Below are 14,175 nucleotides of genomic sequence, written 5' to 3'. Positions count from 1 at the left end.
GGACACTGTGAATGTGCCATCGGAAATGTGTCTTGAGCTGCGTCGACCACTTGGATGTAAAAACCCGCACTTACCCGCAGGGAAGGTCAGGACACTGTAGGAGGATTACCAATGACGTTCAAAACAGTTGTGACTTTGCTTCTGCATTCTGCCGACGCTTCTGAAACACACCTCTCGCTTTTTATTTTCACATCCATTCAGCGCTCTGTGACGGATGTCGTAGTTTACACACAAACGCAAATAATCGGTGATGAAACAAAGTGAGCATTTTCCAGATGTTTTTATAGCGAACTGAGTGTGAAACGTAAGATGTGACTGCACTTTTTAAGAGAACGGGAATTCAACTACAAAGCGAATGTCAACGCGGCTCAAAGTGCTGCATCGAAACACATTAAACAATAAACATGTCCAGGAGCATTTGCTTGAACCAAATAGAGCCGCAAGAATCGCGCATGTGTCTCACACACCTCACAGTAGTCGTTTAAATCCCATTGATCAGACACAGGCTTTGTAAACCTGGAGCCAAAGTGCTACACTCACTTCATCATAGATTTACTGTGTTAGTGTGATGTGCAGATGCATGGAGGCAAAAAGGCTTTAGAGCAACTGAACACCGGGTTTAAGAAAAAGAAAATACAAATCTCACTACCGCATTCAAAATTTAAATGATCTTATTTGGAGCCATCTGTCTAAACTTATGTGGAAAATTTCCTTGTAGTTTTAATGTGTAGTTCCACAAGTTTGTTTTTTTTTCAGTCTAGTGGAATCAAACATAAATCTTCAGCTGTTCATTATTAGATAAAACCTCCCAAAGCAAAACATATATTCAAGTTGATTAAATTGTCACTTCTGGATAAAAAAATAATGCTAATTTCGTTTAGAAACCAGAAGAACTACAAATACCACCCTGCAGTTGGATGCCTCCACTAACCAGTGCAGTCATATGATATCACTGTGACCTTTGACCTTTGAACCACTGAAATCCAAAAATGTGAAGAAATCCCCTAAAGACAGACTGGAGACATCAGGTTCAAGAAGACAAAAACATATTTGTGAGGCCACAATGACATTGACCTTTGACCTCTGGCTACCACAATTAAATTAATGAATCGTTCCAGTGAATGTTTGCACCAAATTTAAAGAAATTCCCTCGAGGTGTTCTTGAGAACAGGATGGACACACAACCCCAAAACATATTTCAATGGTGTGGAGCCATAAAAAAACACATGAAAACCCCATTTATTTCGGTAAAATGAACGAGAAATGGGATTTGAATTGGTGGGATGTGAATCTTTAGAATATATATCGTACTGCACAGAACACGAGTCTGACAAACTGCTGCAACTGAGAGTTTGAGCAGAACATTTCTCATTAAAAAAAATCAGACATCCTGCATTTTTCGGTCGTGATTAATGGAAGATCTGACAAAACCTACAGAGAAAAATGGAAAGAAAATATTTCAGCCATATCTAATTTTATATATTGAAGAGTGTTTTAAATGATAAACAAGCCATTTGACCATGAGATGAAAACGTTGAGATCCTCCGTCCAATAGATGATGTGTTTTATCATCATGTGATCCATGTGAGAGAAGATGTGAGATTAGAAGCTCAGCAAACTACACAATGTGTGTAAATGAAAATAAAAACGAGGTGTTCAGCTGCTTTCTTTGCCTCCGTATAACCACCAGAAATGAAAAGTGAGTGTAAATGAAGGGAAACAGCAGCACACACTGTCCGGTCCACCCACAGTACTTCTGCTATATTACTATCAACCCCATGCATCGCTGCAGATTTGTGAATAGGCTACAGCATGAATTTACAAGATGATGTAAATAGCAGCATGTTTTAAAGAGGAACCATTATTATATTGTGTATGTGTGTTTGTGTTCTATGTCATTTTTGATAATAAAACAGAGTAAAAAAAACCTGTATGCACTGACTGCAAAGTGTATGTATTTTTGCTAAATGGGACTGAATGTACATGTCTGGATACTTCATGTTATATATGGTTCACGGGCTCCTTTAAAGCCTGGAGTTATAGCAGGGTTGCTTTATGTGTCATGTGTGAAGATCTGTTTCATTTTTCTCACAAAACTGCACGAGTGTCTAAATTTCCCTGTCATTGCTTGTATGTGTCCTCTGTGCTGAACCCAATGTATCCGTGTGCTCGGGCTACAGGTCGTGTAACTACTGTTCATTCCTGCTTGCACTTGTTGTTCAGTCTGTCTCGGTCGCTGACCAGCAAACTGTATAGATTTCAAAAACAAAAAAAACAAAAGAGGAGAATATTTGCTGGCTCCTTGATTTTCTATCTCAGTGTACCGTAAGTGTTTCCTTCATTTACTCCTGCCAGATGAGTGTCGAGTCCCAGTTAATCCAATGTAGATATACAGTCGATGACTTAACTGACTTGTGGCCCGTTCTTTTCCTTTTATTCACCCTTTATTAAACTGTACCTTTTCAACATGTCGCCACTCGAATAAACCTGCTCTCAGCTGTCGGATCACACATTAGAAGTGAGTGAAATCAGTAATTTGCATCTAAAAGTAACCAAATCCTTTTATTTTTTTACATTTGTGTGAAATATCATTACTGGATATTATTGATGTCGCTCTCTCAAGTAGCTCCAGTCTGATAATTAAGCAATCAATAATCTTTTTCATTACAAATGCCACTGTATGAGTGAACACACAGTTTAAACGTGCATGCTCTGTGAGATACGGACGCTCTATCAATCATGACATCTGATGTGGGGATCTGTTTTCTCCGTCCGTCTGTCCATGAAGATGAATAATCACAGTGACAGTCCATCTCTTAGAGTAGAAGGTAGTATGTGTCTTTAGAGTTTGGAGGAAGAATAAACCAGGCAGACACATTTACATTTTAGTATCGAGAAGAAGATTAATTTTCACATTTAAGTTCATGACATTACTTTTCTATAGTGTGTGTAATGTCTTAAATCCTTTTCTCGGGATCATCCAATATACTCACTCTCATCCCGTCTATCTACACATGATCTATAATCTCCATTTTGTGTAATTTGTGTATTTGCAATAAGAACCCACTTGACCCTGTGTTTGTTGGTTTGGTGTAATTGTTTGGGATTTAGTGAATGGACTGTATGAGTTTATCCATTTTCTGCAATGCAGGCAACAAAATCCCAGTCTTCCCGGTCTCACGCGCTCTCCTGAGCGCCGAGCCGACCCATTCAGTGCAGAACCACATTCGCAATGCAATACTGCCGACCTGCTGCTTCCTCTCTAGTCACCCTCCTCTGGACGCACAGTAGCCATGATGCAGAACATCCAAAGAGACGACTGTCATCACTCACTTACTGAGCAACACAGACTGCTTGAACTCGACTCTCCCTTTCTGTCTTGATGTAGACGTGTGTCAGTAGTTGTGCCCTTTTTGTGAACTGCATGATTTATTTCCTTATAAAATCCATGTTTTCCAGCAAAGGGGGAAACAAAAAAGACGAAAAAATAAATAAATAACTGTACTCATATATCACTCTGTAGAGCTGAAGGGAACCAAAACATGGGAAGTGGTCAGGGCTTATCTGTGTTGTAAAAAAACTGTAATCATAGGAAATAAAGGCATTTTAAGTAGCCTTGTCCTGTGTGGTGTGTAAATGGAATGAGAGGCTGCTTTTCCACTTATGGCCAGTGGGTGGCATCATACACAGCAAATGTGATCACAGAAGGAGGAAGACAAATTAAAACACAACACGTCTGCATGAGATCAGGTGTTTAACTCAAGTTTGGTTTATTTGGTGAAGAATATTTATTTAAATAGATGTATCTCTAAAAATGTCATAATGTTTGAGGGAGTTGAGGTAAATTATTCTTGTTGTACATACAATATTTAGCTATCTATAAATAATCCAAATTAAATATAAACAGAAAATAATGTATCTATCCGGCAGACATCCCATGATAATTTTCAGACAAGTTCACGCATAAATTTAACGAACAAAAATCAACCTGCAAGTTGCTCATTTAAATAGCTGAAGTCTATTCTTGACTTTTATTCTTGGATCCCTGCCAGCTGGTGTTTGCCCAGTTGTCATGGAAATATGGATCTGCAGATTTACTCCAGTTACATTTGAATTGATGTTGGTTTAACCTCAGAAGATGAGCTTCGAACTCTTGAACTTGGAAAACAGCAGAACAATCATGTGATGTGTTTAAAAGCGCCAATAGCCCTTAAAGGGATAGTTCACCCAAAAATATAATTCACTCATCATCTACTCAAACACTTCACCCACCCCTCCAGTAGATAATGAGTGAATTTTCATTTTTGGGTGAACTATCCCCTTTAAAGGTAAGGTCATCAATTATTATTTCTTGTTTCAAAAAGTCAAAAAAACAACGATCGTGACTTCATAACAGATTGATATTTTACATGTGAGTCTGATTCTGTCTTGGTGCTCCCAGTAGGTCAAACACAAGGCATATTTTTCCTGTGCTACCATTCTGCATTTTGTTCAACTGATTGTTTTTCACGTTGCAGGTTAAGGAAGAGAAAGTCTGAATCGAAAACGAAACGACGCTCTCCCACGTTTCTGAGAACCACAGCTCATCCATCATTCGCTGCACCTGATAGCGCTGAGCCCGACTTTAGGGTCTGCATATGGTAGCGGGGCGAATATTGCAGTTTCCATGGCAATACCTACGTGGCCATATACCTGCAGTATTTTGTCTTTTTAAGTATGCAGGGATATTCTTGATAGGACTCTGGAGATTTATCACTTTTCCTGTGGGTGATTTGTTCCTTTAAACACAGAGGAATAAAAAAAACAGAAGACGTGGTCATGCTACATTTGTCTTTATGTAGAAATATTTAAAGAATATACAGTATAAAATGCAATTTAATGTATTTTCCTTCAAGCAGTCTAACTTCTTTAAATACAGTACATTTGGATGAATGTGAAGAATGGACTAACATTTACAAAATGACTCATAAATATAGACAATCATTCTTCCGGGGGATTCTCCTTATTGATAAACATTTAAATATAGCTTCTGGTGTCGTGTTCTTCTCTTCCATCTTCTCCGTGTCTCACTTGGACAGTTTAGTGATGACACGGATTAAAGCTCCATTTTCATCCTTCAGCCTCTGGTTCTCCATCTTAAGTTCTGCTTTAACCTGAAGAGAGATAATAATGATTATAACAATAAATGATGCCAAAATATCTCCTATACTGGTACAGCCATCTTGTGCTGGTGACATCATTTGGATTCTGCAGAGTAGCGATCGGCTACTAATTAAAACCAAACTGTTGAACATACCTCACTGTGATAAGAACTACTACAAACGACTGAAACCATATTTCGAAACCATGTATTTGATGTGAACTTTGACTTCTTAATTTGGCCAATGTCCCATCCGCTAACTTAGAGGAGGCAAGGTTAATGACCTGTTCTACGGCCAGCCAGCAGGTGGCGATCAGGATGTTTTGGCTTCACTTTTGGGGAGCTGTCATGTCGTCCATCTTTATGCACAGTCATCAGAAGTCACTTTAAACACTAAATTACCAAAACACCAGCCCACGCTTATATGAAATGTGTTACATTTTTGCCTTATGATAACATTAAAAGTAATTTTATGGGTTAAAAATCAGTTAATGAAGGGTCGGTCGTAAAAAATGTTGCCACCTATCCAACATCTTAATATCAGGTTCATGATGTGTTACACTCCTGCTTCAATACAATGCTTTCTCTTGCATTCACTATGTAGTAGATACACACTTGAATTTCTGCTTTGAATTGATAAAGATGTTGATCAGTTCAACTTTAATGTTACACATAAATATTATTAGAAGAATTGGATTTGGTTAACAGCCTAAAAGTATTTCATAGACACATGATACAAATGTTTATTTATTCAAAATGTAATAATTTAAACTGTTTTGAGGCCTCATCCAAATCATCTGCTCCAGCTTCATCTGGGCGTTTTATTATGATAAAAGAAATAAACAACACACACACGCTCGCCTTCACTGACGCACAGACCCAATTGGACCACAGTCGCTCATTTGAATACACATCACAGTGCTTCTCTGTTGTGAACGTCAATTTCCCGACCATGTTTGTTTAAAGCTCTCATTCACAGATAACAAGAGGGTTTTGTTTGCGTCCTCTTGGGCATGACACAGCAGACATTTGTGAACGTTAGACTGCAGATGAATACTGATGGCTCGCTCGCTCGCCGCCGCGTCAAAGTGCTCAAACATTCCACAGCCAACGGGGCATAATGTTGACGAATGAAAACCGCTGTAGACAGAGCCGCTAACACCCTGGCACCAAGTCCCACAGACACTGATTTGATTGTTTGTTGTTTCTCTCGTTACAAACGAGCTCCGCTTTGTCCCCGGGTGAAAGAATCGTAGAAAATTCTTAATTGCTACCATTTTTAAATGAAAGTAATTTTTGAAAACGTTGCTTTACCTTCAACTGGTCTTCCATATCTGTTATTCTCTTTTTAAGACTCCAGCTTTCCTATGAAGAACAACATTCAATATAAAGAAGATTCAGATGAATAAATGAAGATACGGAAAAACTGACAACACTTTGCTACGACTACACCCGTGGAATTTTGGTATAATGCTGAGTTCATACCTTCCTTTCTGCCTCGAGCACAGTGGAGCCACAATCTCCTGCTCTTCCCTTCTGCAGCAATGAAAAAGTATTACAAGAAAAGATTATAGCACAGTGTGTTAAAGCTGATGTGTCATTTTAAATCTCAGGTGTCGGGTATGAAATATCCAATATACTTACAGTCACACACAGGAACTATTATGAGTGCGGTGATTATTCCCAAATTCAGTCCTGACAGTAATAACACTGCAGCTTCATTGTGAAAATGATTTATTTCATTCAGATTCCTCTATTATCTGATTTCTCATTAGAACATGTGGAAGATATTTCTTCAAACACTGATGATTTAATTTATGACTCACAGAAAATTACTTTCTCAGTCGTCTCCCTTCAGCAAACTTTCCCTTTAGCTCTTCCCAGACCCATGAATCTGAAAGGGGCAGATTAACTGTTGACAGCAGCAGATATGTGCAGTACCTGAACTCTCTGCAGCTGGTCCTGGATCAGGACCAGTTCCTGTTTACTGGTTTCCAACTTGGATTTGAGCCTTTGATTTGTGGACAGGGCCTTTTCATACATCTACAAAAGACACACTTGTTAGGAGTTTGACTGTTTTAAGAGATAAGAAGAGAAGATAGGGTCGGGTAAGATGAGATAAGATGAGATGCGATAACATGAGATAAGATAAGACAAGACAAGAAAAGACAAGACAAGACAATATGAGATGCGATGAGAGAAGAGAAGAGAAGAGAAGAGAAGAGGAGAGGAGAGGAGAGGAGAGGAGAGGAGAGAAGAGAAGAGAAGAGGAGAGGAGAGAAGATCAGACAAGATCAACCTTATCAATCCCACAATATCAATACATTTCACAGAACATGTTTAAAATAAATAAGTATAAAATACTATATAAAATTTCCCTACAGCACACAGATTAACAAGCATGGACATCAACACTGCGACGGTTCTCACTGGTTTAATGGTTATTTTCATCATTCATCATGAAGGTAACAGTTTTGGTTGCTAATACACAATCCTAACAACAATTTAATGGATTGCCATGATATTTGCTACACAGCTAGATTAATATCCACGGTGCCCTCGTGAATCATACTGGCTTTAGTCGTCTTTTTTTCATCTATCACCAGTGTGAGGTTCATGTTTGTGTTTCTGAGTGTCCATCAACATTCCAGCTGCAGCACCTGCCTTTTTATAGTCATTGTTTTCTGTCTCTTCTACGGCCTTTTTCCTCGCGGACAGTCGGTTCTCTCTGCGCAGGAAGTAGGACTCGGCGTGGTTCGTTGTCGAGTCGTTGGAAACATCCGACGATCCAGACGAGCTCAATCTGAAAACACAAAACAGGTATAGAGCATTCAACACACACGACCACATTCTTTTTACATGTAATAATTGTGTGAATTAGATTAGAGGAAACTTACCTTGACGGTCTTTCATGCTGAAATAGAGGAGACACACATTAGAACTATAGGTTTACTGACCAAAAATGCAAATAAACAATGATAAAGTAAGTTTTGTAATGATATTCCTGATTATCTTCACTAAGCTATTTTAGACAACACCATCATGGCCCCATCCTGGATTCCAGCAGATGCCCATTAGTGCCTAAGTGTTTGTGTCTCACACAGTTTGACGTCATCATTTGTTTGACAGGCTGTTTGGTCCTGACGTGAGATTTATTAAGTACGATGTGGAATCAAATCCACAAATTAGTTTTTTTTTTGGTGTCCTGCTGAACAAACACATACCACAAGCGTACACTCACTTGCCCTCAGGATATATTTTTAATACTTGAACAACATCAGTATTAGGTGACAAACTGAGCAGTAGTGATACTAGGAATCGACGCATTTCAAGTTTTCCTAGAAAAGGTTTATGGAGCACACAGAGTCCAGTTATAGGGGAGAGGAAATGATTCCTTAAATAAACCGACAAGCACAGATAACCAAACACATCCAAAAAAGGTAAAAGCTCTGGCAGTGGCATTCGCAATTTGCTCATTATTGCCTTTTAAAGTTAAAGGTATGTGTGCTGACAGATTTTCAAACATCATTTCAGGTCTGTGAACTCAGCCGGCTGATACTTTGCTCCAAAGACTTTTGAAGTGCATTTAAATTCAATTAGAACGAGCGCTGTCCTCAGAAGAACAACACTGTCAGTTGTTTTGGCAGCTGCCCCCAAATGACATGTTATTTTTAAAAAATACGATCATGTCTGTAATTTCCAAACATTAACCTACTTATTATAATCACCATAACAACTTAAAGTCTTCGACCTCACCTTACCTGTTTGTCTGTTAGTTAGCGGGACAAGACAAAAAAGGACCTGACAGATTACTATGATGTGTTTTAGTGTTTGTATGTTTTCTTCTGTTTTGGAGCTAATCAGATGTTTCTTAGTTCAATGTCTCACTAAGAAAAAGGTTGCAAACACAGATTAAAAACCCATTGAAAGCTACAACACAAGCTTCTCGGTTCTCAGCCTTTCTAACATGGCTCCGGGATGAAAATGTCTGTCGCTCCACCACTTTTTCCCAGGTTAAAATGACTTAAATTAACTTAACACCAAGTTAAAGCTCGCGAGGCATAAACACATTCTTCCAGGCCATCATCACCCTGTCGTCTGTTTTCAGTAAAGATGCTCATTACTGCACAAATGTTGACTTCACACAGCTTGGCCTCGGTGTTTGTTTGACAGGCCGTCTGGGCGTGATGGGAATAATTCTCTGCTACAATGCAAGTGTTTAGGTTTTCAGCCAGGCAAGCAAGCAAGTGGTGCTGGAAAGGATTTGTCCTTCTGTCAGTTCATGTGTCCACCACTTTGGTCCAGATATGAATATATACAAATATTTGAACACAACATCTGCTGCCATTGTCAGCTATCTATCCATCTATTTATCTTTTTTTCTTCCTTCCTTCCCGCCGTTACATACTAAGCCAGGATATAGAACATGCTAATTATTATCTGCTTTAACATCTGTGTGCTAGTATTGTCATGGTGATGTTAGCATTAAGCATTGAGCCTAAGCACAGCCTCCCAGCACCACTAGCATGGCTGTGTACCCAGTATTTCTTTCAACGCTTTATATAAAAGACACAAAACTGACGATGAGACCAGATTTAAAAAACAAACACATCGCAAATTAGTGTGTTGGAATATATTGTCTTTAAACCTGCTCAGCACATCATCTTTTTCCTTGAATATAATGTATTTTCATTTTACTAATCAAACTAATATGACTCACTCTTTGCATTTTATTGCATCCCTCACTACAAACAATCAACATCTAAACCTATAAGAAGTATTTATCTTTTCTGTAACATTAGTATCGCCAGATTATTACAAAGCAGACTGGTTGACCACTGCTGGAATATTTACATGCTGGACAAAATCTGAGAGACAAGTGGATTTCTGCAAAGAAGAAGCAGGGATTAAAGTTTCAGGCACACAGTGTAAACACGGTGATGTGCCTCTGCTCAGACATTTACAGATCTCTGGATCTTCCCCAGACTCTGATGTCAGCTCCTTTGAGTCTCTCTCACTTTGGACACTTGGATGTGCTGGGTAAACGGTCACTAATGATATACAGCACGCAGACTTTGAAGAAGCTCTGGTTTAGATTAAGGGACATCACATATAAACAGATGCTAATGGAAAAGCAGAGGGTTTTTTTTTTTTAAGCGTTGTCCAATGTATGTGAATGTATCTCAGTCGCTAAGCTGTGCTCCAGCCTGTCTGTATCCCATGGGGAACTTCTGGTCCTCTGACCAGCCATTCCCGAGTGGAAAATTTGAGCTTCCCGTAGGACTAGCAGAGATAAACATCCATAAATACTGCGTCTGAGTTCCCAGCCAGTCCTGAGCACTCTATCCCTCCTTCCCTCTGTTCTATGTCATCCTGTCTTTCGCCCCTGCTTTCTTTCTCTCACTCTTTCTTCTCCCTCTCTTCCTGTTCGCCCCCTCTCACACGCTGACGTCGATGCTTCCCCATTTATCTTTCCCCAGTGGATTCTGTAGTTTACATAAACAGATATGGCTAACTGCAACTTTGCCTAGATTAAACTTTCAAAGTTTTGAACAACATCATGCAGTTTAATTTCAGTATGTGAGTGTAAACAGGCCTTTAGTACCATATACAAACTTCTGGGATTTGTCTCTGTGAATAAGTTTGTGAAGTTTAAAGTTGTTGAAAACCCCTGTTTCATCTGATCAGCATGAACAGTGAATGATTTGATAAATAATCCATTGATGAACAAAATCATCTGCAATTATTTCCATGTGATTGTCAAGTACCAAAGTAACTCTGATAATATCATTAATACTGTAAAGTGGATTATAAGAGAACATTAGTCGATTAGTCTCTAGAGGTCATGACTTCACAGCGTTTTCAATTGATCCTATAGGTCAAATAATCCACCTACATGAAGACAAATACAAGTAAAATCAAGTGAGACATGTCCTAAGTCTCTCTGGCACAGAACTACCACTGTGGCTTGTTACGTAGCCATTTGTTTGATAGTACTGAAACTTTAATGCTGCTGTTTGCATTATGTCAGCTTTGGCATTTCCGCTCAATAAACAACAAGATGAAAGACGATCAGGCCTTACCCTCAGGCTCCTGGTGGTGGCAGCGGAGGAAGTCGGGGAAGAGTCAGAGAGCGACTTTTTAATGTGCGGCCGATCTTTGTTGTGAGAAAGTAGAGATGACATCGCTCCCGAGCTGCTGAAGCCACATGCAGCTGCAATGTAACGTGGTCCAAACTACAAGAACTTTAAAAAAAAAAAAGTTAACCACTTCTTCTTAAGCTAAAAGAAAAAAAAAAAAAAAATCAAAATAAGATGTTGATGAATTCATTTATCATCAACGGATATGAAAGTCAGATGTTTCCTTATAGTCAAAGTGAGCTGCTCGAGTGTGATCTTCATGTGATGGTGAGACATTGCATATCTGATGAGAGTAAAAAAGCAGCACAAGTGTGAGAGCTCTGGAGGAAGTGGTGGGACTGAGCAGGAGGCGGGCTGTGGTGCATGTGTGTGTGTGTGTGTGTGTGTGTGTGTGTGTGTGTGTGTGTGTGTGTGTGTGTGTGTGTGTGTGTGTGTGTGTGTGTGTGTGTGTGTGTGTGTGTGAACACAAGGATTTGACAGCAGCATTGTTCACATGGGCTCTCAAGGGATTTGGTAATTTCACCAAAAATAGAAAAAGAAAAGCATTGTTAAACACTTTATTCAAGATGTTAGGCTTCTATTCAAGTGAATATGAAGATCTTGATGTTATCAGTGTATGAACTGTGTATGAAATGTCTCGAGGTGATGCAAAGGGAAGTAGATTCATTATTTCAATGCTAAGGAAGTGTTGTTACATTAGGTAACAAAATGTTTCAACAAAAAGGAACTAAGACTGTTCGAAAAGTTCCAGCAAGTGGCTGAAACTGCACCTGAAAGTAGAAGTAAGATTAAGAAGTAAGATTAAGAATACAGGTAATGTGGGTTCATGTTGTGGAAAGTGTACAAAACAATATTCCAATTCTAAACTTGGTTCTATTATTCTATTCAATTCTAAACTAAAGTTAGCTGCATCCTGGTAACTTGATATTTCTTAAAACTTACCATCATGAAATAATCATAAAACAGATCCCTCACCCCCACTGTCACATTTGTTGCTTGTGTTTCATTATTGTGGCAGTAAACAGGCACCACCTGCTGGCAGAAACTAGCACTTTTACCTTTTCACAAAAAAAGTTAAAGACAAAGAGAACAGTATGTACTCAAGCTATAAACTATAAATAACTATGCAGGTAATACACATGTACTTTTTACTGCAAGCTTTAACGACAGTTTCATTTATTCTCACAGCTGCTATTTGATACTGTAGCCTATTTTTTATTATGTCGGTTGTAAATAACTCAACATAATGAAATAAATCTTAAATCATGTATGCCCATAACTTATTTTTTACATGATCTAAATGCCATTTGCCGATTCTGGACCATACAGTAAGTTTGTTGAAATAGCTTTACATAAAATAAAAGGTTATTTGTTGCATGAAAAATGGTTCCAAAGATTCGATATGGGACTTTAAAATCAGAGTCACATGAACAAATCCTGGTGGACTGCATCAATTTACAGCCAACATTGGACTTTCCATAATAAATGTATTAACAAAAGGACTTATAGCAACAATAATTATTTTAGAATATAGGGCTATAGATAGTGAATATCACTTGTACATTTGAAGGTCTTCTGTACCAGGTGCTAGTGGCCACCAGCGGATGTTAGGGACATAACTTCAGTTGTGCACCTTAGCGTCATCAAGTGTTTTGATATTGTCTTCAGTGATACAGGCCGAACTTGAGGCTACGCTGACGCTAAAGGTGAATCTGACTGGCTACTGGTTTCTATGGCAGCACTATGAAAGCCATGTGGCCGCACAGTAGATCACACATCGTTACCTTTATGCTTTTTAAACTAAACACTGTCCCCGTTTTAAGATGGAGACTACGCCTTGTATGTTCTACTGTGATAATTGATGCCAGTTGATGTTAGTGACATATCTTCAGTTGTGTATAATAATAATTATAATAATAATAACTAAAGATAATTAGTAGCATTATTAGATATTATAATCACCTTTTGGGCTCATTGATAGTGTAACATGACAATTAGATTGGGATTTGGGACATACTAAAAACAACAGGCTTCATTACTAGTGTTAAATTACCTAGGGTAATATTTCACTACAAATATGAATAGGCTACAAACTGCTAGTGACATAAAGGATTTTAATCACTTCACTTCCTCTTATTTTGCCTAATCTTATTTTAAAACAAATAACAACGGCCGTGATCTTATTTTGAAAGGAAAGGACACAACTTCCTTGATATTACCCTCTTCCTTCTAAGAAAGTCCCGCCCACTCTTAATTATCTGCGCAGAAGTCTCCTTTACGGAATCTTGTGTTTCATTTAAATTCGTGTTTTTACAAGAAAGTAAGAAACAAAGTCCGTTATTTTCAAGTTTCGTATCGTTAAGAAGACGAGTCTGGTGGAAAACAAGTGATTGTAGCTGAGCTTATTTACCTGCCGAGTCACCTGCTGAGGTTTAATGGAGACTCTGCGGAACAGCACCGTCACTGAGGTGGAGAAACACCGGAGTTTCCATCCTTCTCCTGGACGGTGGTACTGAAAACTCCCAACTACAACATGGAGGTGTCATGGCAGCAGCAGAGGAGGAAGAGGACGCACCTGCAGAGCTGAGTCTTCTTCACTGGATTAACTCAGGTGTCTACTTTTCTGAACCCTCTGACCTCCAGTCATTAAGTGGATCTCTAACTGCTGGGTTGTGAGGGGCCATCAGACCAATTCAGGTTAAGAGTGATACTAAGGTGCACAACAATATGGCAGCAGTTAACGATTATTTTTATTATGTGCGTAAAAAAGTTAAAGACACCAAAGGATTCAATTAGATTAGATTGGGTCAAACTTTATTGTCAGAATCTCTTCAGAAATTTGTCTTATACACAAACAGATAACATTGGACATTTAAAAACAAGTGGCTGAAGTGC

At 38.7% G+C, this 14,175-nt stretch overlaps 1 protein-coding gene across 3 annotated transcripts; it reads right to left on the bottom strand.

Annotated features, from left to right (window-relative positions):
• Positions 1-4,816: 4,816 nt before the first annotated feature.
• Positions 4,817-13,824, bottom strand: LOC117761007 (protein phosphatase 1 regulatory subunit 12B-like). Of its 3 annotated transcripts, none has more exons than XM_034584542.1 (8): positions 13,703-13,824; positions 11,224-11,385; positions 8,038-8,054; positions 7,805-7,943; positions 7,082-7,183; positions 6,626-6,676; positions 6,455-6,505; positions 4,817-5,153 (listed from the first exon to the last, which is right to left on the bottom strand). In XM_034584542.1, the coding sequence occupies exons 2-8, from the start codon at positions 11,323-11,325 to the stop codon at positions 5,067-5,069; spliced, it is 549 nt and encodes a 182-aa protein (XP_034440433.1). In that variant the 5' UTR covers positions 11,326-11,385; positions 13,703-13,824; the 3' UTR covers positions 4,817-5,066. The 3 variants fall into 3 exon arrangements, with proteins under 3 accessions (XP_034440433.1, XP_034440432.1, XP_034440434.1); XM_034584541.1 differs by having other exon boundaries at positions 11,224-11,398; positions 13,703-13,823; XM_034584543.1 differs by lacking the exon at positions 13,703-13,824 and having other exon boundaries at positions 6,626-6,673; positions 11,224-11,623.
• Between the last annotated feature and the right edge of the window lie 351 nt (positions 13,825-14,175).

The sequence above is a fragment of the Hippoglossus hippoglossus genome, chromosome 5 (genome assembly GCF_009819705.1).
Source record: "Hippoglossus hippoglossus isolate fHipHip1 chromosome 5, fHipHip1.pri, whole genome shotgun sequence".
In the NCBI taxonomy this organism is placed as follows: Eukaryota; Metazoa; Chordata; class Actinopteri; order Pleuronectiformes; family Pleuronectidae; genus Hippoglossus; species Hippoglossus hippoglossus.
This window is presented reverse-complemented; position numbering and strand designations above follow the sequence as displayed.